General features: G+C 47.0%; 1 protein-coding gene across 1 annotated transcript in view; it reads left to right on the top strand.

Annotated features, from left to right (window-relative positions):
• The first annotated feature begins 7,512 nt into the window (after positions 1-7,512).
• Positions 7,513-24,239, top strand: part of MOB1A (MOB kinase activator 1A) — a 40,086-nt gene continuing 23,359 nt past the window's right edge. The window contains exons 1-4 of the mRNA XM_073653574.1: positions 7,513-7,679; positions 8,193-8,359; positions 17,277-17,370; positions 20,783-20,916. Of these exons, the coding sequence (XP_073509675.1) occupies positions 7,666-7,679; positions 8,193-8,359; positions 17,277-17,370; positions 20,783-20,916 (409 nt within the window). The 5' untranslated portion in view covers positions 7,513-7,665. The remainder of the gene's footprint in view (positions 7,680-8,192; positions 8,360-17,276; positions 17,371-20,782; positions 20,917-24,239) is intronic.

Raw genomic sequence — 24,239 nt, 5'->3', positions numbered from 1 at the left:
CAGTGTTCACGGTAAGGTTGGACTTTCTTTTTTAATAACAGCAGATTAATAAATCCCATAAAGCTCTAAAAAGTATAAAGTCTCTTATTTAAAAGAAATAGTAAGTATAATATATAGCTATAGAGGGTGCATAAGATATCACCTGATATTTCTGTATAATCTAGATCAGTGCTTCCCAAATTCTAGTGCTCAAGGCCCTCAACACATCATGTTTTCAGGATCACAGTGGCAATTTCCGATGCCTTGATAATAATTCCATCACATATGCAATACTAAGATGATCCTGAAAATATGATGAGCCAGGAGTGTACACAGGGCTGTATTTAGCGCACTCGCTGGGACGGCGTACACCTTTGTCTAGTTGCGTTCTACTTTTCCTGGCACAAACTATGGACCAGATTCATCATTTGCATTTTTTAAGTCACTTCTTTTTTGTGTCTTGTGGCATTTGTTGATCTTTCTTGCCCCAATTTCTTTAAAAATGGCGCAATAGGTTCATGAATTTTGCGCAAAATAAAAAGTGTCTTTACCTTTCTTGCACCTTTCTAATGTAAAAAAAATTATGTTACACTAAAATGCAGAGAACTTTGTGCAAACAAATTCAGGCATACATAAAATCACTCCGGGGGAGGTGAAGTGGGGTACATTTGTTCAAAAACTTTTTAAAAAGTTGCAATTGATAAATCAGCTGCAACCATCTGGGAAACAAAAACCGCGTCCACATTGGAGTACAGGACAGACAAATGCTTATCAAGCAGACTTCAAAACAGAAGTGAATTAATCCTTTTCCGACATGGAACATACCATTTGTCAAATGTCAGGTCTCTGTCTTTGATACAGGTTCAGGAGCTGTGCCCGCATGTTTTCCGGCAGATGATGGCAGTGTTACACAGCCGGCATCTGCCTTTAGCAGCCATGGGTGAAAGTGAGCGCCACCCTCTGCTATTAACGTATTAATTTTTCTTGCTTATATAGCGCTATTAATTCCACAGCGTTTTACAGGGATCATCATCACTCTCCTCATTGGGGCTCACAATCTAATGTCCCTATCAGTATGTCTTTGGAGTGTGGGAGGAAACCAGAGAACACGGAGGAAACCCATGCAAACACGGGGAGAACATACAAACTCCTTGCAGATGTTGTCCTTGGTGGGATTTGAACCCAGGACCCCAGCGTTGAAAAGCCACCGTGCTAATCACTGAGACCCCACAAGTGACGTCACTGGTTTCTGAACGCTGGGTATTCTGACACCGCGCTCTGAGCCGGCAACAGAGCGAGGGCCGTCATTGTGCACATCGCACAGGCTATTTTTAATTAAACTGTATTAAAAATTGTTTAAATTATGGTATTAAATAGATAGGGGTTTAGGATGAAAATTACTTTGGATTTCAGATCACTCCATTATCATATTTTATAAAGATTTTGATAAATTTCCCCCTTCATGTCACGATGGTACACCCAATTAACCATAAGCTTTAGTTCAGAATCCTAGTAGGTCTTCTTACAGTCTGTGCCCGATCCAGTAAAGTGCTAGAAATGTATGCCAGTGGCACCACCTTGTGGCATAAACAATGATGAATTTTTTGTACTGTTTGGCCAAGCCATGCTAGCTCTGAAGCTAGGACCATTTTTCAAAAACTTGGAGGAACCAGCGGGGACTGGCGTAAAACATTAAGAGTCGCAACATTTTAGTCCCACTTCTAACAAAAACTGCTTTATGAGCCTTGCCCTGTGTGTGAATCCAGCCTAACACCTCTCTGTTGTATATTGACAATGTTTTTGACAATTGTCATTTTTAATCACTTTCTAAAGGACATGTTCATAAACAAGTGTCCATTGGCAACAAAGTATTGTATGACCTGATTTAAGAAGAAGCACAGAACGAATGAAATAGAAAAAAAAATACTTTTTGAAAGATTATGGGATGGACAAGCCAGGTTTGCCACAGATGAATGTCCCCATATGTTATTTGTGTGGCATGCCTGGGTTGCCTGGATGGATGGACACAGAACTTAAACACTTGCTAAAAAGGAAAAAAGAAATGTATATCAAATGGAACGAGGGGGCAAATCTAAACAAGAATATAATGCTGTCTGCAGCGAATGCAGGGCAAGCATTAGAAGAGCTAAAGCCAGTAATGAAGTGAGGCTTGCAAGGGGGACCATAATCAATAAAAAGGGATTTGGGGGTATGTCAAAAGCAAAAGAAAAGTAAAAGATGCTATAGGAGTTTTACAGGATGAAAAGGGTGAAGTGGTCAAAAATGATGTTGAGAAGGTCAAACTTAAATTCCTATTTTGCATCTGTGTTTGCTAAGAAAGCAACTGTAACATCAACAGATCTTCACTGTGTTATTGCAGGAATAAAAGAATCCACACTATCTATAAACAGAGAGATGGTGAGAGAACACTTAGCTAATTTAAATTTTCTGGTCCAAATGAATTACATCCTAGGGTTCTAGCCAGAATTTTTTGAAAATACCTGGAGAACAGGAAAAGTCCCAGAAGATTGGAGAAGGGCAAATGTTGTCCCTATCTTCAAAAAAGGAAAGAAGATGGAGCCAGGAAATTACAGGCCAGTGAGCCTTACTTCTATACCAGGAAAGATCTTTGAACAAATTATTAAACAGCATATATATAAGTACTCAGATAATAATCCTGGGTAAAGGCAGCGAAAACATTGAAAGCACAGTCTAAAAGCATGGATGAGCTTGTTAAACAGCTGGTCTAGCCCAATCTGCAGTTGCAGCAGCAGCAGACCCAACAGGAAACTAAAACTCCTGATTGAGCAGTTTTTATCAGCAGCATGAGGTAAAGCAGCAGCAGTTTCAGCAACAGTTGCAGCAGCAGTTACAACAGCAGAAGCCTCTCCTTGCACAAACTGTATGGGCCAGGGAGATGGCTTCATCCGCCAACCAAAGTGATGGTGTCCAGGTGAGGAGAACGGTACAGGAGGCCTTACAGAAGAAGACGTCGAGACTTTCCTGACTATATTTGAGAGGGTGGCAGAGAGAAACTGACCCCAGAGCAATGGACAGATGTCCTTGTTCCATTCTTTATGGGAAAAACGCAGAAAGCGTACTACAACCTTGCTTTGCAGGATGCCAAGGAGTACAAGTAGCTGAAGGCGGAGATTGTAGCATGTTTGGCCTCAACCTGGCTTTCCAAACACAATGGGTACTCCTCTGGCGCTACCAAAGGAACAAACTCCCCGGTCCCAGGTGTTTGACTTGTTATAACTGGTGCAAAAATGGCAGCAGCTCGAGACCTGCTCTCAAGCAGAGGTGGTGGAAAGAGTGGTAATGGACTGATTTATCCACTCACTACCGAAAGCCGTGCAAAGTTGGGTTGCTCAAGGAGATATCCAGAATGCAGATGACCTTGTGAACTTCATGGAAAGATACTTGGCAATAGAGAACTCCCTGAGCAAACAAGAGAGCATGAGTGTCATGGTGCTGGGTTGGAACTCTTGAGCCTGTGCTTTTTGGTCGACTTCTCTGCCGATCCACAACAGATACACCTTTTCTCCAGGTGGTTCGCTTCTGTTATCCTTACATCAATATTTTTAGGGTAACAGGTATTTTCATTTACTCATTTGTCTGTATATAGGGAGGGTTCTGGGTTAGCGTCCGTATATAGGGAGGGTTCTGGGTTAGCGTCCGTATATAGGGAGGGAAATTACAGGCCAGTGAGCCTTACTTCTATACCAGGAAAGATCTTTGAACAAATTATTAAACAGCATATATATAAGTACTCAGATAATAATCCTGGGTAAAGGCAGCGAAAACATTGAAAACACAGTCTAAAAGCATGGATGAGCTTGTTAAACAGCTGGTCTAGCCCAATCTGCAGTTGCAGCAGCAGCAGACCCAACAGGAAACTAAAACTCCTGATTGAGCAGTTTTTATCAGCAGCATGAGGTAAAGCAGCAGCAGTTTCAGCAACAGTTGCAGCAGCAGTTACAACAGCAGAAGCCTCTCCTTGCACAAACTGTATGGGCCAGGGAGATGGCTTCAACCGCCAACCAAAGTGATGGTGTCCAGGTGAGGAGAACGGTACAGGAGGCCTTACAGAAGAAGACGTCGAGACTTTCCTGACTATATTTGAGAGGGTGGCAGAGAGAAACTGCCCCCAGAGCAATGGACAGATGTCCTTGTTCCATACTTTATGGGAAAAACGCAGAAAGCGTACTACAACCTTGCTTTGCAGGATGCCAAGGAGTACAAGTAGCTGAAGGCGGAGATTGTAGCATGTTTGGCCTCAACCTGGCTTTCCAAACACAATGGGTACTCCTCTGGCGCTACCAAAGGAACAAACTCCCCGGTCCCAGGTGTTTGACTTGTTATAACTGGTGCAAAAATGGCAGCAGCTCGAGACCTGCTCTCAAGCAGAGGTGGTGGAAAGAGTGGTAATGGACTGATTTATCCACTCACTACCAAAAGCCGTGCAAAGTTGGGTTGCTCAAGGAGATCCCCAGAATGCAGATGACCTTGTGAACTTCATGGAAAGATACTTGGCAATAGAGAACTCCCTGAGCAAACAAGAGAGCATGAGTGTCATGGTGCTGGGTTGGAACTCTTGAGCCTGTGCTTTTTGGTCGACTTCTCTGCCGATCCACAACAGATACACCTTTTCTCCAGGTGGTTCGCTTCTGTTATCCTTACATCAATATTTTTAGGGTAACAGGTATTTTCATTTACTCATTTGTCTGTATATAGGGAGGGTTCTGGGTTAGCGTCCGTATATAGGGAGGGTTCTGGGTTAGCGTCCGTATATAGGGAGGGTTCTGGGTTGGCGTCCGTATATAGGGAGGGTTCTGGGTTAGCGTCCGTATATAGGGAGGGCTCTGTGTTAGAATCCGTATATAGGGAGGGCTCTGTGTTAGAATCCATATATAGGGAGGGCTCTGTGTTAGCGTCCGTATATAGGGAGGGTTCTGGGTTGGCGTCCGTATATAGGGAGGGTTCTGGGTTAGCGTCCGTATATAGGGAGGGCTCTGTGTTGGCGTCCGTATATAGGGAGGGTTCTGGGTTGGCGTCCGTATATAGGGAGGGTTCTGGGTTGGCGTCCGTATATAGGGAGGGTTCTGGGTTGGCGTCCGTATATTGGGAGGGCTCTGGGTTGGCGTCCGTATATTGGGAGGGCTCTGGGTTGGCGTCCGTATATAGGGAGGGCTCTGGGTTAGCGTCCGTATATAGGGAGGGTTCTGGGTTAGCGTCCGTATATAGGGAGGGTTCTGGGTTAGCATCCGTATACAGGGAGGGTTCTGGGTTAGCGTCCGTATACAGGGAGGGCTCTGGGTTAGCGTCCGTATACAGGGAGGACTCTGGGTTAGCGTCCGTATACAGGGAGGGTTCTGGGTTAGCGTCCGTATACAGGGAGGGTTCTGGGTTAGCGTCCGTGTATAGGGAGGGTTCTGAGTTAGCGTCCGCGTACAGGGAGGGTTCTGGGTTAGCGTCCGTATATAGGGAGGGTTCTGGGTTTGCGTCCGTATATAGGGAGGGTTCTGGGTTTGCATCCGTATATAGGGAGGGTTCTGGGTTAGCGTCCGTATATAGGGAGGGTTCTGGGTTAGCGTCCGCGTACAGGGAGGGTTCTGGGTTAGCGTCCGCGTACAGGGAGGGATCTGGGTTTGCGTCTGTATATAGGGAGAGTTCTGGGTTAGCGTCCGTATATAGGGAGGGTTCTGGGTTAGCGTCCGTATATAGAGAGGGTTCTGGGTTAGCGTCCGTATATAGAGAGGGTTCTGGGTTAGCGTCCGTATATAGAGAGGGTTCTGGGTTAGCGTCCGTATATAGGGAGGGTTCTGGGTTTGCGTCCGTATATAGAGAGGGTTCTGGGTTTGCGTCCGTATATAGAGAGGGTTCTGGGTTAGCGTCCGTATATAGGGAGGGTTCTGGGTTAGCGTCCGTATATAGGGAGGGTTCTGGGTTAGCGTCCGTATATAGGGAGGGTTCTGGGTTGGCGTCCGTATATAGGGAGGGTTCTGGGTTTGCGTCCGTATATAGGGAGGGTTCTGGGTTTGCGTCCGTATATAGGGAAGGTTCTGGGTTAGCGTCCGTATATAGGGAGGGTTCTGGGTTTGCGTCCGTATATAGGGAGGGTTCTGGGTTTGCGTCCGTATATAGGGAGGGTTCTGGGTTGGCGTCCGTATATAGGGAGGGTTCTGGGTTGGCGTCCGTATATAGGGAGGGTTCTGGGTTAGCGTCCGTATATAGGGAGGGTTCTGGGTTGGCGTCCGTATATAGGGAGGGTTCTGGGTTGGCGTCCGTATATAGGGAGGGTTCTGGGTTGGCGTCCGTATATAGGGAGGGTTCTGGGTTGGCGTCCGTATATAGGGAGGGTTCTGGGTTAGTGTCCGTATATAGGGAGGGTTCTGGGTTGGCGTCCGTATATAGGGAGGGTTCTGGGTTAGCGTCCGTATATAGGGAGGGTTCTGGGTTTGCGTCCGTATATAGGGAGGGTTCTGGGTTGGCGTCCGTATATAGGGAGGGTTCTGGGTTGGCGTCCGTATATAGGGAGGGTTCTGGGTTGGCGTCCGTATATAGGGAGGGTTCTGGGTTAGCGTCCGTATATAGGGAGGGTTCTGGGTTGGCGTCCGTATATAGGGAGGGTTCTGGGTTAGCGTCCGTATATAGGGAGGGTTCTGGGTTGGCGTCCGTATATAGGGAGGGTTCTGGGTTTGCGTCCGTATATAGGGAGGGTTCTGGGTTGGCGTCCGTATATAGGGAGGGTTCTGGGTTAGCGTCCGTATATAGGGAGGGTTCTGGGTTGGCGTCCGTATATAGGGAGGGTTCTGGGTTTGCGTCCGTATATAGGGAGGGTTCTGGGTTAGCGTCCGTATATAGGGAGGGTTCTGGGTTAGCGTCCGTATATAGGGAGGGTTCTGGGTTTGCGTCCGTATATAGGGAGGGTTCTGTAGACAGCAGGATCCTGCTCTGGGGTCTTTAGCAGGGGTGAGGCCGGGTGGTGGTCGCTGCACAGGTGTGTAATGTCCTTGTTTCTTCCTATAGTAATGGTTACAGATCATGTTTAGGGTTTGTGTCCTCTGGTTGGGGATTATTAAGGCCTCTCATACACACAGCTTGGCTGGTTGTGCTCTGTGGTGTGCGGCCGGCTGTAAGGTGGGGCTGAGTTGGTGGTCTGCACTGTCAGTCTGCAGGTTGGGGGGTCCTGTACATTGGAGTACACCTATGTTGCCCCTCACCACAGCTGCTGACGCCCGTGCTCCATATTCCGCACACTATCCGCCTTCACACAAGGCGTCAGTCACACCCTGAGAGCAGCCTCGGAGCCCCGTGTTCCCGTCCTGCCGGTCTCCGCCATCTCCCGGGGCCGCTGCACTGTAATCGCCTTGTCTCCCACTTATGAGAAAGGTTCTCACACACATAGAAGCTCTCGTGAGGCTCCGCCCAGTGTTACATACTGACGCATCACCCAGCCAATCGTTGCTCCCTAACAACGAGTAAGGTCGGGCACTACTGGTGATGTGGGCGCGGCCTATTGAGGAGTAGGGGTACTTTCTATCGCACTTCCCGCGAGATTTGGCTTCTGGGCGGGCTCGGCCGGAAGTGGCTTCCAGTGCTCGGTGTTCGCGTCTTCCCCGTCAGACAGAGAAGCGGCCGTAGTGGAGCGGGGCGGAGATCTCTGTCTCCTTCCCCGGCATCATGAGCTTCCTCTTGTAAGTGACGGGCGCCCGGGGATGGAGGGATGGAGGCTGCGGGAACGGCGTGCTGCTCTCAGTGTGGAAAGGGGAAGTGAGGGGAGGCCCCGCCGTCAGGCCTGCGGTGTCCCCCTCCTGGGGCGCAGGCTGTGCGGTGTGCAGGTGGGGTCTCCATCCCCGGTATACACAAGTCATAAATACTCATGTTATATCTAAGTGAGCGCTCTGCATAGGCGTGCGAGATTAACTCTCCCCGTGGGCAGGCAGTGGGGCGAGAGGAGCTCTCCGCATGGGTTGGTGGGTGGCTAGATTATTGCTACCCTGTAGGCAGATGGTGGGGTGAGAGGAGCGCTCTGCACGGGCGGGCGGTGGGGCGAGAGGAGCGCTCTGCACGGGCGGGCGGTGGGGCGAGAGGAGCGCTCTGCACGGGCGGGCGGTGGGGCGAGACCAGTGCCGCCTGTCTTGTCTGCTGACGTCCTCCTCACATATTATTGCTGCCCTCCTATAACGTCGCTCCATTCTCTTCCTCAGTGGTAATCGATCTTCAAAAACCTTCAAGCCCAAGAAGAACATCCCAGAAGGATCTCACCAGTACGAGCTGCTGAAACATGCGGAGGCCACGCTGGGCAGTGGGAACCTGCGGCAGGCGGTCATGTTACCGGAAGGAGAGGACCTGAATGAGTGGATCGCTGTAAACAGTGAGTATGTGGCAGGTTGGCACAGCCCGGACTGGGCAGGAGGCGTCTGCCGGTGTTTCACCGTTAGTGGAGGCCACTACTCTTTGGCTTTCAGTTTCTTCGTCTGCGTCAACATCTCGGTTTATGGGGGGTTATCCTGCTCTACTCACCGGGCAGGTGTGTGGGTCTTGACATTGTTGGCAGTGCAATAGCAGTGTAGCGGTTTTGCCCCCACCATTAAAGCCTTAAAGGGAACCTGTCACCAGAAATAACGCTGTTAATCTGCAGGTTAATAGCATTATTATGCTGCCCAGTGCCTGCGCGCCGGGCAGTATAATAATGTTAACCTGCAGATTAACCCCATATCTGCAGGTTAATAGCATTATTTCTGGTGACAGGTTCCCTTTAAATAAGTACTTGGACAACCCCTTCGCATTCCCCACGTTTGGCCCTGATTAAGAAAAAATAAAAAGTTTATACTCCCCTCCCGACGCTGTTCCAGCGTTGTCAGCACTCGAGCACTCGCGTTCCCCAAACATCAAGAGGAAGTCAGGGCTGCGGCTGTTCTGACTTCCTTTTGATGTTTGATTTGTCCGAAGGCAGGGACAGTGACGCCAGCCTTGATTGGGCTCCCGGCTCACCTGTCATAACAACCGCACAAGAGCCCTTGACCGCGAATACGGACAGCACTGGCACAGGAAGGGAGTATAGGCTTTTTTTATTTTATCGCCGCCTAACATTTAGATCGAGAAGGTCTTGTCCTAGTAGTGGACAACCCCTTTAACCATATAACTAGAGATGAATGAATTCATTTGCAGGACCCTGATTCAGCAGCCGGGGCAGTATTGTGCTACCAAGGACAAGAGACCTGCCTCCTACCTTTAGGCTATGTGCCCACTTAGCAGATTTGATGCAGAACATTTTTGCCTCTCTCTGGCAGAAAAAAACGCACGCAGATTTACATGCGTTTTTTCTGCCAGAGAGAAGCGTTTTTCAAGCACTTTTCCAAGCGATTTTGAGCATCACTTCGAAAAGTGCTTGACAAGTTGGTCACACAATATAAATCCTTGCAACCGGCATGGATTTATAATGTGTGACCAACTTAGATGCTTTAAATGCAGCATCTATAGTAAAAAAAAAAAAATTAAAAAGAAAATAAAAAAAGCCTGTATACTCACCTCTCCGGTCTCCTCCCGGCGACAATCCTTTCTAGTCGGTGTCCTGCGGTGTACTGGCAGGACCTGCGGTGACGTCATTTAGTCAGCTGATGGTCACGCGACCATCACCTGACCGCTGACGTCAGCGGTCGCGTGACCATCAGCTGACTAAATGAACTCACCGCGGGACGCTGAGGAGAGAGGACACGGCCGGGAGCAGACTGGGGGCTGCTGGAGAGGTGAATATACAGTTTTTTTTTTTTATTTTAAACTTTATTTCTTTTTTTCAGTTGTAGTCTCCTCTTCATCCTGGGTACCACACGCACCATGCGGGTTTGCTGCGTTTCAATGTTCCTCAATGGCCGCGAATTTGCAGTGTAATCGTGGTAGAAATGGTCATGCTGCGTTTTGCAACGCAATGCGAATTCGGCGGCCAAATTTTTCGCGGCCGTAAAAACGCCGTGGAAACGCTACGTGGGCACATAGCCTTACAGCCTCCCCGACTCTTTTGTTAGCTGGCCTTGGGTGTCGCGCACAAAACATCGCACCAGTTCAGCACAGAAGAGCTTTGGATGCTGTAAGGTAGGAAGAGATACGCCCGGTTCCATCCTACAGTTACGGGATACAGATGTGACTGCTAGACCTGGGTCCTACCATTTTATGCGCTCAACTTTACATATAACTAATCAATGTTGTACAGGTCTACTATCCTGTGCATACAGCCGCCATGGCCCGTCCTGTGCCCATAGCCGCTGTGTGCCCAGTACCTCCACATCTCCAGTTTCTTTATGGTCATACAGGGGTTGTTGTGTGAAATCCATAAGGAAGCATCATGTTCTGTCTTCTGTGGTGTGTGATCATTTAGTAGTAGACAGCGCCTCCCTGAGTGTATGGTCAGCAGTGTCACGTGCGCGGTGCCTTGTATACATGTATTGAAAGGTGATGTCTGACAACCAGTAATATTGGACCTTTTGGACCATGTACCTAGAGAACTGCATTAGGCCATGTGCACAAAATGGCAGAATTTATTATGAGTCAGTGGTGTCTGTCAGGCATCTCCTCCTAGGTGTTTTGTGCTTTCTGTTAACCCAAGTGTGAACTGAGCTTTAGATGACAGCTGGTCGGCAGCAGAGGAAATGGCAGGCAGCCCTCATTTTGTTTTAAATCTGTAGCAGGGCAGGTTCAGATCGCGATTATCCCCATATCTGCAGGTTAATAGTTTTTTCATCTGACAAGTTCCCTTTAAAGTACCACTTTGTCCTTCCTTTTTTTTTTTATTTCACGGCTAGAGTTGTGCTGCTAATGTAAGCTCCCTGCCTCTAGTGTTAGCTGAGTCTATGAGAACCAAAACGAGGATCCCATAGACATACCGAGCAGATTTATATATAGTTTTGTGGGAAAGGCTTCAGTATAAATTGTATTTTGTGTATTGAAGCCCTTCTCATTCGGGGCTCTGGAGTCCAGTGGGCGGTCCTGATTGGTAATGGACGGCCTTCCTGTGTAGGACTGCACGCCTGCATAGCTGTCAGTCATTCTGTAGAGCTGCCTTCAGGACTCCAAAGCAAAGAGCAGGAATTACCATCCAGGCTGTGCTGAGTATTTTCCCACAGCGCTATACATCAGTCTGCTCCCCTCCCCCTGCTTTATAACATGGGGCTGCAGACTGGACAATTGTAACATGACTAATGGAAAAGGGGGCAGAAAAGACCCCCTGAATTCCCATAGAAGCCCCTCACTATTGGCCGCTGCCTGTGTCCTCATGTCACTTATGGAAAGTTGTATAATGTCAGGGAGCACTGGTGTTGGGTCCAGGGTCTGACTTCCCTTTAACATCAAGACTTTTTCCTCCCTTTGTGACCAGGAAACATTTCCTTTTTTGTGTTACGTTGAGCTTTATGTTGGTCACCGGTGGTCTTATGTGGGGGAAGGTCTGCAGGTTGGCCCCCCCTGCAGAAGGCCGGAGACTCTCAGTAGTGCCACCTATAGGTAGCTGTCCTGTAGAACTTTGAGATGTGACTAGAGATTTTGGCCACATCTGCAAACTAGGGAGCATTGCCTGAGACTCCATCCGCAAGGAAAACTGGAACTCTCAGTGAACTACAAGACGGTAGTAGCCAGAATCCATATTTATTTCTTTTTTTAGCTTGTATGACCCTTTTGTGTTTTCTTTCCTGAGTCGGTGCATTTGTAGCCGTTGTAGGTTGTCTGTGAATCTAGGAGAGGCCGGGAGTGATGCTCGCTGCTGTGTTCTTGGTTGGGAAGTTCCAGTGATGTCATCATGATGTCATGGGGTTTCCATGGTAACCATTGGTGTGGCAGCATGACGTCAGCATTGGGGAGCGCTCCTTGTGTCTTGGCTCCCTGTTACAGGTTATACATGACGGGCTGATTTATCGGGCCTGGCGGTGTGCTCAGTGCTGACAGGTGTGGGCGGTGCACCCCGGGGTGCAGGAACCAGTGTTAGTCACCCAGGGTGGTCAAATCACAGGTTATTGCCATGGTTACCACAGACATTGCTGCCCTTTGTCAGCTGTAATATAGCATCGAATCCTCTGCATCTTGCTGCAATTTATCCACAGCAAGGAGATGTTTGACAATTTGATCTTACGTTTGCTTTACTATAGATTGTTGTTTTTTTTGCACCTAAAGGGTAATTGTTTCCTGCCCGTCTCACTTCTCAGGATCTCTGTGACTCATAAAGGGAACGGTTATACAGGGATTTATGCCTCAGGGCAGTGCTGTACATCCAGCTTTCTAATCGAAGCTTTAAATATTGAGGTCCTATGGATGACTATAGCACAGGGCCACTCCTGGACAAAGATACAATTACATATTGTGGAAAATATTTTGATCTTAAATTATACTGACAGTATTGGCGATATTTTTAGTATGTATGTGTATGCATGCGTTCCAGCAGGGATTTTGTAACTCCTACCTGTCTTTTTCTGAGCTCCTTTATATCCACATCATAGTTGAGCTAGACTTGGATGTGGTCATATACCATATTTTTCGGACTATGACGCACTGGACCATAAGACGCGCCTAGGTTTTAGAGGAGGAAAATAGGATAAAAAAAATGTAAGCAAAAAATGTGGTCATGATGCACTGTTAAGGGGGAGGGGGTCTGCTGCTGACACTGGTATTGGGGTAATGTCCCCCCACCACCCTGGTATATATGGCCCCTTCCTTCTTATAATACGTGACCCTCATTCCCATCCTGTTATGCATGGCACCCCAATCCACCATCCTGGTATGTATGCCCTCATCCCTGTATGCATGGGGGGGCCCCCCTCATCCCTGTATGCATGGGGGGGCCCCCCTCATCCCTGTATGCATGGGGGGGCCCCCCTCATCCCTGTATGCATGGGGGGGGGCCCCCCTCATCCCTGTATGCATGGGGGGGGGGCCCCCCTCATCCCTGTATGCATGGGGGCCCCGCCCCCCTCATCCCTGTATGCATGGGGGCCCCGCCCCCCTCATCCCTGTATGCATGGGGGCCCCGCCCCCCCCCCTCCTCATCCCTGTATGCATGGGGGCCCCGCCTCCCCCCCATCCCTGTATGCATGGGGGGGGTGTCACCCCTGTATGCATGGGGGGGGCGCCCCCCCCCATCCCCCCCCCCCCCCCATCCCTGTATGCATGGGGGGGCCCCCTGTATGCATGCCCCCCCTCATCCCCGTCACGCCGAACACAAAAAAAAATAAACAATCATACTTGCCTCCTCTCTCCTCCAGCGCTGTGTCCAGCTCTACTGCCAACAGGGTTCACACTGAGAGCCACGCATGGCGTGAGTGCCAAGCGCCCTCACACAGTGATCTGCTGTGCCGTAATAGTCACTGCTTCCCACGCCGGCACTGCGTGCGTGGGGAGCAGTGACCATTCATTCTCCCTAATAGCGCGCACACTGTAGGTTCAGCGCGGCTCCTGCTGCTGCTCTGCGGTCATGTATGTCTTCTATTAAAGACCATGAATAGTCACTACAATCCACTCCCATGAGAGTGGTGAATATTCACACAGTGCCGGCATGGGGAGCAGTGACTATTCCGGCACAGCAGAACACTGTGTGATGGCGCGTGGCAGTCACGACATGCGCGGCTCACACAGTGTGAAACCTATCGGCAGCAGAGCGGGACGCAGCACTGGAGGAGAGAGGAGGTGAGTATGATTGTTTTATTTTTTATTTTTTTTGTGTGCATCATGACAGGGATCGGGGGGGGCATACATACAGGGATGAAGGGTGCCATATTTGCCAGGAGCCTCTCTGCAGGCAGTGTGCCAGCTATTAAGGAAAATTAATATTCACTGCTCCCCACTCCCATTGGTGTGGGGAGCAGTGATTATTCATTCTCTTTAGTAGCGGGCACAGTGTAGGCTGCAGAAGGTGGCTGCTGCCTCCCGTGCCAAGCTACTCCGCTGCTGTCTCTCCCCCCACTTCCCGCAACAGCCACCGTATTTATGTATATCGGACTGCAAGACACACACACACACACACACACACACACACACACACACACACACACACACACACACACACACACACACACACACACACACACACTTTCCTCCAAAATTTTGGAGGAAAAAAAGTGCATCTTATAGTCTGAAAAATACGGTATCAGTAGCCTGCTATATAGATCAACACATAGGTTGTAGGAAGGCTATCCTTGCAATATTGTTTGTCTCAAATACATGCATTTAGTAAAAAACAAAGTCCCCAAAGATGATTTTGTAGGCATAGCCGCGACGCTTGTCATTTGACCAAAGATCACTATATTCCACTGCTACATTGCAGCGTAGGGCAAGTGAGGTCGCATTGCAATTTGCCCAGGACTGCCACTAAAAGTAACACAAAACCTAAGGGATTCTGACTTTTTGGGACTTTTGTCCTGGTGGTGGTACCTTGTGGGTCACAATGTGATGTAGGCACAGCATACAGCTCTCTTTGGTCTCGTGATCTGCATTGCAGTCAGTCACCATAGAGCCAAACTAAACCAGAAAGATGCAAAGTTGCTGTATGTATGGCTGCTGGAGTCGTCAGCGATCATTACAGGTAATGCAGGTATATAATGCATGTCTGTGCTCTGTGTATAGACCAGGCCTAAAGTTGAGGACTGTCATCTGTGAGGTCTGTATTCAGCCATAGGGCCAATCTACTATGGTGGCCCAAGTGTGTTACTTGCATTTTTTGAAAATTCAGAAGGATCAGCTCCTGGTTCTGCTGTGGCAGGTATAGGCAGGTGTCAGATCACAGAAGCAACAGATATAAAATCTATATACCCCTATGTACATGCATATTCAGTGTGTTAGTTATCAAATCCATAGATGGTCATTATACGCTATAGCTTCAGCTGCTATCATAAGAGACATTGTTCCATATAGAGATATTTTATGTTTAAATTATAGTACATATCTCACATAGATGATCCTAGAGATAGAGGTGAGGAAACACCACACCACATGCTCTAGCACCGTGCATCTACATATACAATGATATCAGGACCTCCTGAAGAAGCCGCATGTTTTAGCGGTGAAACGCGCGTCGGGGCTGTTCAGTACCCCTATCATTGGTGCGCACCATGACAACAGGTAACAAATTATTTTAATTACTGTTAGATATCTATTAAATCATATGATATATTTGTATCTTTAAATACATGGTGCTAGAGCACGTGGTGTTTCCTCATTTTTTTCACCTGTCTCTAGGATCATCTATGTGAGATGTGCTATAATTTATACATACATTGTTCCATATAGAGATATTTTATCTTATAATAGTAGCTTAAGCTATAGTGTATAATGACTATCTATGGATTTGATAACTAACACACTGAATATGCATGCACATAGGGGCATATAGATTTTAGATCTGTTGCTTCTGTGATCGGTCTATATATTTGTCTATTATGTACAGTACAGACCAAAAGTTTGGACACACCTCATTTAAAGATTTTTCTGTATTTTCATGACTATGAAAATTGTACATTCACACTGAAGGCATCAAAACTATGGATTAACACATGTGGAATTATATACTTAACAAAAAAGTGTGAAATAACTGAAAATATGTCTTATATTCTAGGTTCTTCAAAGTAGCCACCTTTTGCTTTGATGACTGCTTTGCACACTCTTGGCATTCACTTGATGAGCTTCAAGAGGTAGTCACCGGAAATGGTCTTCCAACAATCTTGAAGGAGTTCCCAGAGATGCTTAGCACTTGTTGGCCCTTTTGCCTTCACTCTGCGGTCCAGCTCACCCCAAACCATCTCGATTGGGATCAGTTCTGGTGACTGTGGAGGCCAGGTCATCTGGCGTAGCACCCCATCACTCTCTCCCTTGGTCAAATAGCCCTTACACAGCCTGGAGGTGTGTTTGGGGTCATTGTCCTGTTGAAAAATAAATGATGGTCCAACTAAACGCAAACCGGATGGAATAGCATGCCGCTGCAAGATGCTGTGGTAGCCATGCGGGTTCAGTATGCCTTCAATTTTGAATAAATCCCCAACAGTGTCACAAGAAAAGCACCCCCACACCATCACACCTCCTCTTCCATGCTTCACGGTGGGAACCAGGCATGTAGAGTCCATCCGTTCACCTTTTCTGCGTCTTACCAAGACACGGTGGTTGAAACCAAAGATCTCAAATTTGGACTCATTAGACCAAAGCACAGATTTCCACTGGTCTAATGTCCATTCCTTGTGTTCTTTAGCCCAAACAAGTCTCTTCTGCTTGTTGCCTGTCCTTAGCAGTGGTTTCCTAGCAGCTATTTTACCATGAAGGCCTGCTGCACAAAGTCTCCTCTTAACAGTTGTTGAAGAGATGTGTCTGCTGCTAGAACTCTGTGTGGCATTGACATGGTCTCTAATCTGAGCTGCTGTTAACCTGCGATTTCTAAGGCTGGTGACTCGGATAAACTTATTCTCAGAAGCAGAGGTGACTCTTGGTCTTCCTTTCCTGGGGCGGTCCTCATGTGAGCCAGTTTCTTTGTAGCGCTTGATGGTTTTTGCAACTGCACTTGGGGACACTTTCAAAGTTTTCCCAATTTTTCGCACTGACTGACCTTCATTTCTTAAAGTAATGATGGCCACTTGTTTTTCTTTACTTAGAATTTGTATTATGGCAAGAAAAAAGCAGCTAACAGTCTATTCAGTAGGACTATCAGCTGTGTATCCACTTGACTTCTGCACAACACAACTGATGGTCCCAACCCCATTTATAAGGCAAGAAATCCCACTTATTAAACCTGACAGGGCACACCTGTGAAGTGAAGACCATTTCCGGTGACTACCTCTTGAAGCTCATCAAGAGAATGTCAAGAGTGTGCAAAGCAGTCATCAAAGCAAAAGGTGGCTACTTTGAAGAACCTAGAATATAAGACATATTTTCAGTTGTTTCACACTTTTTTGTTAAGTATATAATTCCACATGTGTTAATTCATAGTTTTGATGCCTTCAGTGTGAATGTACAATTTTCATAGTCATGAAAATACAGAAAAATCTTTAAATGAGAAGGTGTGTCCAAACTTTTGGTCTGTACTGTATATTGGTCAACTGTTTTGCAGGTGTTACAGTATTTGTAATTGTAATATATATCTTTAAAGAAACTTTTGTACCATTTTTGAAGATATTATATTCCATTACCTCTTGTGTGTGCTTGGTTGGTTACATGTGTTCTGTGAGGGGGATTCTACTTGTATAGAGGATCATTGTTTGTTCTATAGGTCGGCGGCAGGTATAGGTTGGTGTGAGGATTCGGCATCATCAGTCATTTTTCTTTCTCTTCAGCCGTTGATTTCTTCAATCAGATTAACATGTTGTACGGGACCATCACTGAATTCTGCACCGAGACCAGCTGCTCCGTGATGTCGGCCGGGCCCAGGTATGTCCCTACTGTTACTGTGGTAACACAAGCATTGGTCGGGTGTGGGATTGTGATCGTGGGGGTTTCCAGTCTGGTATTGGACACCTCTTCTGTAGCTTCACCACCACCTGTCTGAGCTGCACAGTCTGACTCTTTATGGTTAACTATAGGGCTTGTTCATACGTTGTATTTTGGGTTTTTTGGCCATTTTTTTTATTTTTTTGTTTTGTTACAAGTAAATAAATGCGCATCAAAAACAGCCATATTTTATGCAGCCGTTTTCCTACCAATATGACTTTTGTTGCAGAAAAATCTGCTGCAAATACTGAACGTGTGCACCTATGAGCCCTTACACCTGATGAAGGCTTGTTATAACATCCCTGGCAGTGATGAACAGGCAGCACTGAAGTAGCAGGGGGCAAATAAGGTTCACTTTCTTATTTCTACACTAAGCAAGTCTCTGTAGTCCCTGACTCCTTGTGCCCCCCTCCACTCCCCCCACTCCTGGCTTTTCTGTAATTCTGCCACTAGTCCTGGTCAGGGAGAAGTAATATAGTACAGGATGCATAAATGTCTCCCTGCAGTATTCACCTGAAACATGGTGGCCTTGTGTAAAAGCGACCAAAGTCAGAAAATGTTTGCGCCTTAAAGGGGTTTTCCCACGAGCAAAAGTTGATTTTAATGAATAGATCTTGGAATAATAATAACTTCCACAATTGGATGTGTTTTAAATAAAATGTTCCTGTGCTGAGATAATCTTATAAATGTGCCCCTGCTGTGTACTGTGTAATGGCCGTGTCTGACCGTACAGGAACATGGTCTGATCATACCACAGCTCCTGGGCAGGGGAGGAAGCAGAAGAGTATACAGACATTACAGCAGGGGATCACAGCGGATTCTTTGTGAGGTAAAACATTTCTCTGCCTGTTTTTAAACAATGTTTTACTTCAAAGAATCAGATGTGATCCTGTGCTGTCCTGCCTGTATACTCTTTTGCCCCCCTTCCACCTCCTGCCCAGGAGCTGTGGTATGATCAGACCATGTTCCTGCACAGTAAGACACAGCCATTACACAGCACACAGCAGGGGCACATTTATAAGATTCTCAGCTTAGGAACATTTTAGTTAAACACATCTAATTGTGGAAATTATTACTATTCCAAGATCTATTGATTAAAATGTACTTTTGTTCGTGGGAAAACCCCTTTAAAGGTTTGAGGCACTAAATCGTATACAGTTAAAACTATGGCTTCCATGTGCGCTGAGAAAGCATCAAGGGCCTCTGCTACCTCCAAAACTGGAATTAATCTACTTGGATATTCATATAGGTGACTTAGCCATTTTTAATCACTGGTGCTGTAGACTCTAGTAACTTAGTTGTATGTAAAATGATTACATATGTAAATCGGGCGGCTTCGGTGCACCTTTTCGTTACAAAGGACCCAAAACTGCCCCCTCAAGTAGCATCTTTCGCCCCTCCCCTTATGTTGATTGACACGGCTAGGTTTTAGCACTGCCTGATCTGTTTATACAGACCGGCCAGCAGCACAATATGACTGCCGGTCGGTAAACCTATGCCAATAGGTTGTCATTTGGATGGCTGTGTACATGGGCAGACCAGAGCAAACGATTAAACGATGTGTAATCGCGCGCTGGCGCTCTCTGCCCCTGCGCGCGCTGGCGGGGCAGAAGATAATTGAGAGGCAGAACGGTGCACAGTGCCCTTGGCAACCCAGGGGTGCACCGAAGCCCCCTCATCTACATATGTAATGGTGCTGTTTTTATATAAAACATAATTACTAGGAGCTACAGTACCGCTGTGATTTTCTATGAAGGTCTAAATAGTTCTAATAGTTTTCTATTTCAGTTTTGGAGTGACAGACTCCCCTCTACTTATGTATCCATAGGACATCACTGACCCTCTGCATACCAAGGGTTTTTTTTGTTTTGCTTTTCACTCTGTGAACCTAGCATACTGTACTATATAATTGTATACAGATGGATCCACTTGGTATGTTTTTATTTACAATGGGACCATATGGAAACTTATGCCTGGACTTCATTCTGTCTTCCTCAACATTTTTTGCTTAGCTGATTTAAAATGGTCTTGGTGGATTCAAACGTATGAAAATTGTTATATGGAGAGGATGTGGTTTGGCCATTTCATATTTGCTACTATTGGGAGAGGCAGAGTACAGGAGCCCCTGTGCTGGGGGGACCTGCCCTGTGCTGGGGGGACCTGCCCTGTGCTGGGGGGACCTGCCCTGTGCTGGGGGGACCTGCCCTGTGCTGGCGGAAGCAGTGATGGTTTTTCAGCTTTTGTAAAGGTGGACAATAGACTTATATGCAGCCTTCTTTATTGGCCTTTACACATGAGGTTGCAGGTTTGTAGAATATGGGTTCAGACATACATGTCCTAGCCGTGTTTTACACAAATATATCAAGTACCCATTATAGCATATCGGGCTGTTCACGTGTCTGTTTTTGCGGACTGAGGGCCAAATCTATTAACACCTTCCTGAATGGGTGATTTTCCGTTTTTTGCTCTTTAATTTTTTTCCTCCACCTCTTCAAAGAGCCATAACTTTTTATTATTATTATTTTTCAGTCGACATAGCTATATGAGGGCTGTATTTTGCGGGACATGTTGTACTTTTGAGTGATCTCATTCATTTTATCATGTGATGTACTGGAAAGCGGAAATAAAATTCCAAGTGCCCCGAAATAGCAGAAAAAGCTAAATTCTTCAGTTCTTTTTTGGCTTTTTCTATCTACAGCGTTCATTATACTGTATAAATGACCTGAAAATGATTCTCCAGGTCAGAATAATTACAGCAATACCAAACATGCATCATTTTAAAAAAAAAAAATGTATCTTCAAAATCACTTTGCTTATTTCTTATTTCTGCGAGGGCTTGTTTTTTGCACCATAAGCAGAGGTTTTTGATACCGTTTTGCAATAAATATGATGTTTTGCTTCTTATTACATTTTTATGCGCTGTTGTTGAGGACAAAAAAAACATAATTATTGCATTTTGAATCTTTTTTTCCACATTACGCTGTTTACTGGCCGGATTAATTAATTTCATAGTTTGATTGGACTTTTACCAACATGGATATTTGGATAAAATTTTGCATTTTATTAAGGTTTTTATACCAGTAAACTGGTGAGAACACCTTAATGTTTTGGGGCCTTTGTGTCTCACTAGACATTTTTGTAGGGCATCTATCTGCCAAAATTTTTGTTAAAAAGAAAAGTCAGCCACCCTTGATCTGCCATAAAGAATAGAAAAAGCATCTAACGTGTAATCCTACACCGAGCATTGTGGTGACTGTGGCTCATCTTAAGACTGCTTGGAATAGGTTTATGCTAAGTACACGTGTGTCGATACGATAGACTGGAGTTATGGGCTGTTTTTGCTATTTTGCAGGTATGAATATCACTGGGCAGATGGCACAAACATAAAAAAGCCCATCAAGTGTTCTGCTCCCAAGTATATTGATTATCTGATGACCTGGGTCCAAGACCAACTGGATGATGAAACTCTATTCCCCTCCAAGATCGGTAAGTGAATGTGATTGATGTACGATGCATCTAGGTAATGAATCTACTTTGCCCTTCAATATGTGACGGGTGACCATGTTGCCAGTGGTGTGCCCACCTGCTGCGTTGGGCTATTGGGTTGGCTTGTACACAAGTCACTTTGAGGAGTGTGGCCTGGCACCCTGTCCCACACGCCTAGTGCTCAGGGGATGATCGAGGTGATGAGGCAGCTGTCAGACGGCTGGCAAGTATTGTGGTCACGAGTCCCATTATCTCCTTAGTAATGGGGCAAATTCCAGTTTTTGTTTTATTCCCTCCTTTCAAGAGCTGTAGCTTTTACTTTTCCAATATCATAGCGGTATGACGGCTTAGTTTTTGGATGAGTTGTAGTTTGGAATGACGCTATGTATTTGATGTATTGAAAAATGAGGATAAAAAATTAAAAATGCAGTTAAAAGAAATTCTAGAATTCCCCTATTGTTTTTCAAGTATGTATTTACCACCTTCACTGTGCTGTAAAAATGACCCGGTAACGTTACTCTACAGGTCAGTGCGACTACAGCCGTACCGGGTTCATAAGGTCGTTTTGTTTTGTTTTTTTGTTTGTTTTTTATCTCTATATAAAAAAAAATCATACCTTTTATATTTTGGCAATTTCTTTTAAAACTTTTTTTTTTTTTTTTAGTTAAATCTGTAGTCATTGGATCACATATACTATCTACTGCAATCCCAGAGTGTTTTAGTGCATAGTGTAATTGTGATTCTCTTAGAGCCGAGCCGCAGCTGGGCTCCATAGGAGTGATAGGATGGCAGTGGGGGGCTTCGGTGGGCCCCTCATTGCCATGGTAATTCATCAGCTGCCCGAAATCACTTAGCAGAGGGTCTCAATGGGAGTCGGACCTTGAGTGCAATGGCTACCAGTACATTTACAGACCACTGTATTTGATTGACATTTAAGGTGTTAAACAGCAGCAATCTGCTAGTCCCAGTCACTGCTGTTACAGGCAGGTGCCGACCGTGTAATACAGTCGGCATCTGCTCCTAACCCAGCGCCATACATCCAGGCACGGCGCCTGTGATGAAATTATACTTGCTGGGTGTCTCGTGTGCGAGGCTCCCGGTGCCTATACTCCTACCACAAGCCCGCAGGACATCAGCGAGCAATTGTCACCTAACTGGTAAATTAAACATTTGGAGCGAAAGCTGATTATTTTTTAATGGGCTTTTTCTTTAATATCCATGACGCCTTCATGTACCCAAGACCCATGCACCGATCTATCAGCTTCCTTCATTATGGCTACTTATCTGTATTTTATGATTGTTTATAGTGCCAGTGCCAGATTGTCACAAAACCCAGGTGCCATCCATCTTCCCACAGAGTTAATCATTATAGGTTTATTACACGGCTCTCTTGATGGCGTGGTCCACACTTCCCTGTTTGCTGTCATGTGGCCTCTCCTGATAATTGCACAGTACGTTGTGATCCTTAATGCAAACATTAATAGGTAAAACTTCCTAATTTTTGCACGTACAGCCCTGCTTAGTGTAGGCTCCATGTGAACGAGCTCGTGGACCCTAATGATAAATGCGAGCTATGTATCTCCGAGACCCATGATGATGGCTAAAAGCTGATTTTTAGTGACATGTTTCTAATAATGATACAAGGCCAAATAATCAGGCTGCCATCAGGTGGTGATCATTGCTAGAGCAGCCCTGGGGATGCGAAAATGTTCTGTAATGTGAAGGCAAAACTGCAAGAGCCCAAGCACCGCCAGTACGATCGCACAAGAACGGTTCAGCATGCCGACCTGCTTCAGCTGGTGGAGGCCTGAATGCTCATACAAGGCAACTTCTGCTGACATGCTCCATAATAATGCGGTAATGGTCATGCCATCACGCTGGCTGGGAGAGGTTGTAAACAAGAGACCCCAGCAGTGCTGAAGATTAAGTGACCCCAGTCTTCCTTCTTAGTAAGGAAGCGATCAGTCTTTATATAAAGTACCTGTACACAGACAGGTGCGCTGTCCATTTATGTTACCTTATTCTAAAGGCCCCACACATTAGATAGGTCGGCAGCTATCTTCTCCATCTCTCCCACACCAGGCTCCTCGGTTGGTGACTTATTTTCTAGGGCAGTGGTCCCCAACCTTTTTTGCACCAGGGACCGGCTTGAAGCAAGATCATTTTTCCATGGCCCAGCAAGGAGGGGGTGGGGTGGGCGGGGCTTTGGTCATATGGGGGCGGGGTAATGGAGGGATTTGGAGTTTAGTGCATACTTATCATATAGTGTAGACCAGGTCCCCGCCAGGAGCTATGCCAGGAGCCCCACATAATGTGCTGTGCCAGGAGCCGCATCACTGAGGCCCCATCACGCCCTGCAGCAGGACAGGGCAGCTGTCCTGACAGCTGCCCTGACAGCTGCTGTTCAGCTGCATTTACTTCATCCCAGGGGTGGACACAGACTGTAGTGGGCCCCTGTGCAAGAAATTTTTGGGGGCCCCCCCCGCCCTTCATAAGGCAACAAAGTTATGTAAACATAACCCCCCCATGTGCATCTCTCACCCCCCCATGTGCAGCTCACCCCCCCCATGTGCATCTCTCACCCCCCCCATGTGCATCTCTCACCCCCCCCATGTGCATCTCTCACCCCCCCATGTGCATCTCTCACCCCCCCATGTGCATCTCTCACCCCCCCATGTGCATCTCTCACCCCCGCCATGTGCATCTCTCACCCCCCCATGTGCATCTCTCACCCCCCCATGTGCATCTCTCACCCCCCCATGTGCATCTCTCACCCCCCCATGTGCATCTCTCACCCCCCCATGTGCATCTCTCACCCCCCCATGTGCATCTCTCACCCCCCCATGTGCATCTCTCACCCCCCCATGTGCATCTCTCACCCCCCCATGTGCATCTCTCACCCCCCCATGTGCATCTCTCACCCCCCCATGTGCATCTCTCACCCCCCCATGTGCATCTCTCACCCCCCCATGTGCATCTCTCACCCCCCCATGTGCATCTCTCACCCCCCCATGTGCATCTCTCACCCCCCCATGTGCATCTCTCACCCCCCCATGTGCATCTCTCACCCCCCCATGTGCATCTCTCACCCCCCCATGTGCATCTCTCACCCCCCCGTGTGCATCTCTCACCCCCCCGTGTGCATCTCTCACCCCCCCGTGTGCATCTCTCACCCCCCCGTGTGCATCTCTCACCCCCCCGTGTGCATCTCTCACCCCCCCGTGTGCATCTCTCACCCCCCCGTGTGCATCTCTCACCCCCCCGTGTGCATCTCTCACCCCCCCGTGTGCATCTCTCACCCCCCCGTGTGCATCTCTCACCCC

Source organism: Phyllobates terribilis, unplaced genomic scaffold, assembly GCF_046119375.1.
Source record: "Phyllobates terribilis strain yellow unplaced genomic scaffold, ASM4611937v1 Scaffold_11__3_contigs__length_659146591, whole genome shotgun sequence".
NCBI classification, from domain to species: Eukaryota; Metazoa; Chordata; class Amphibia; order Anura; family Dendrobatidae; genus Phyllobates; species Phyllobates terribilis.
This window is presented reverse-complemented; position numbering and strand designations above follow the sequence as displayed.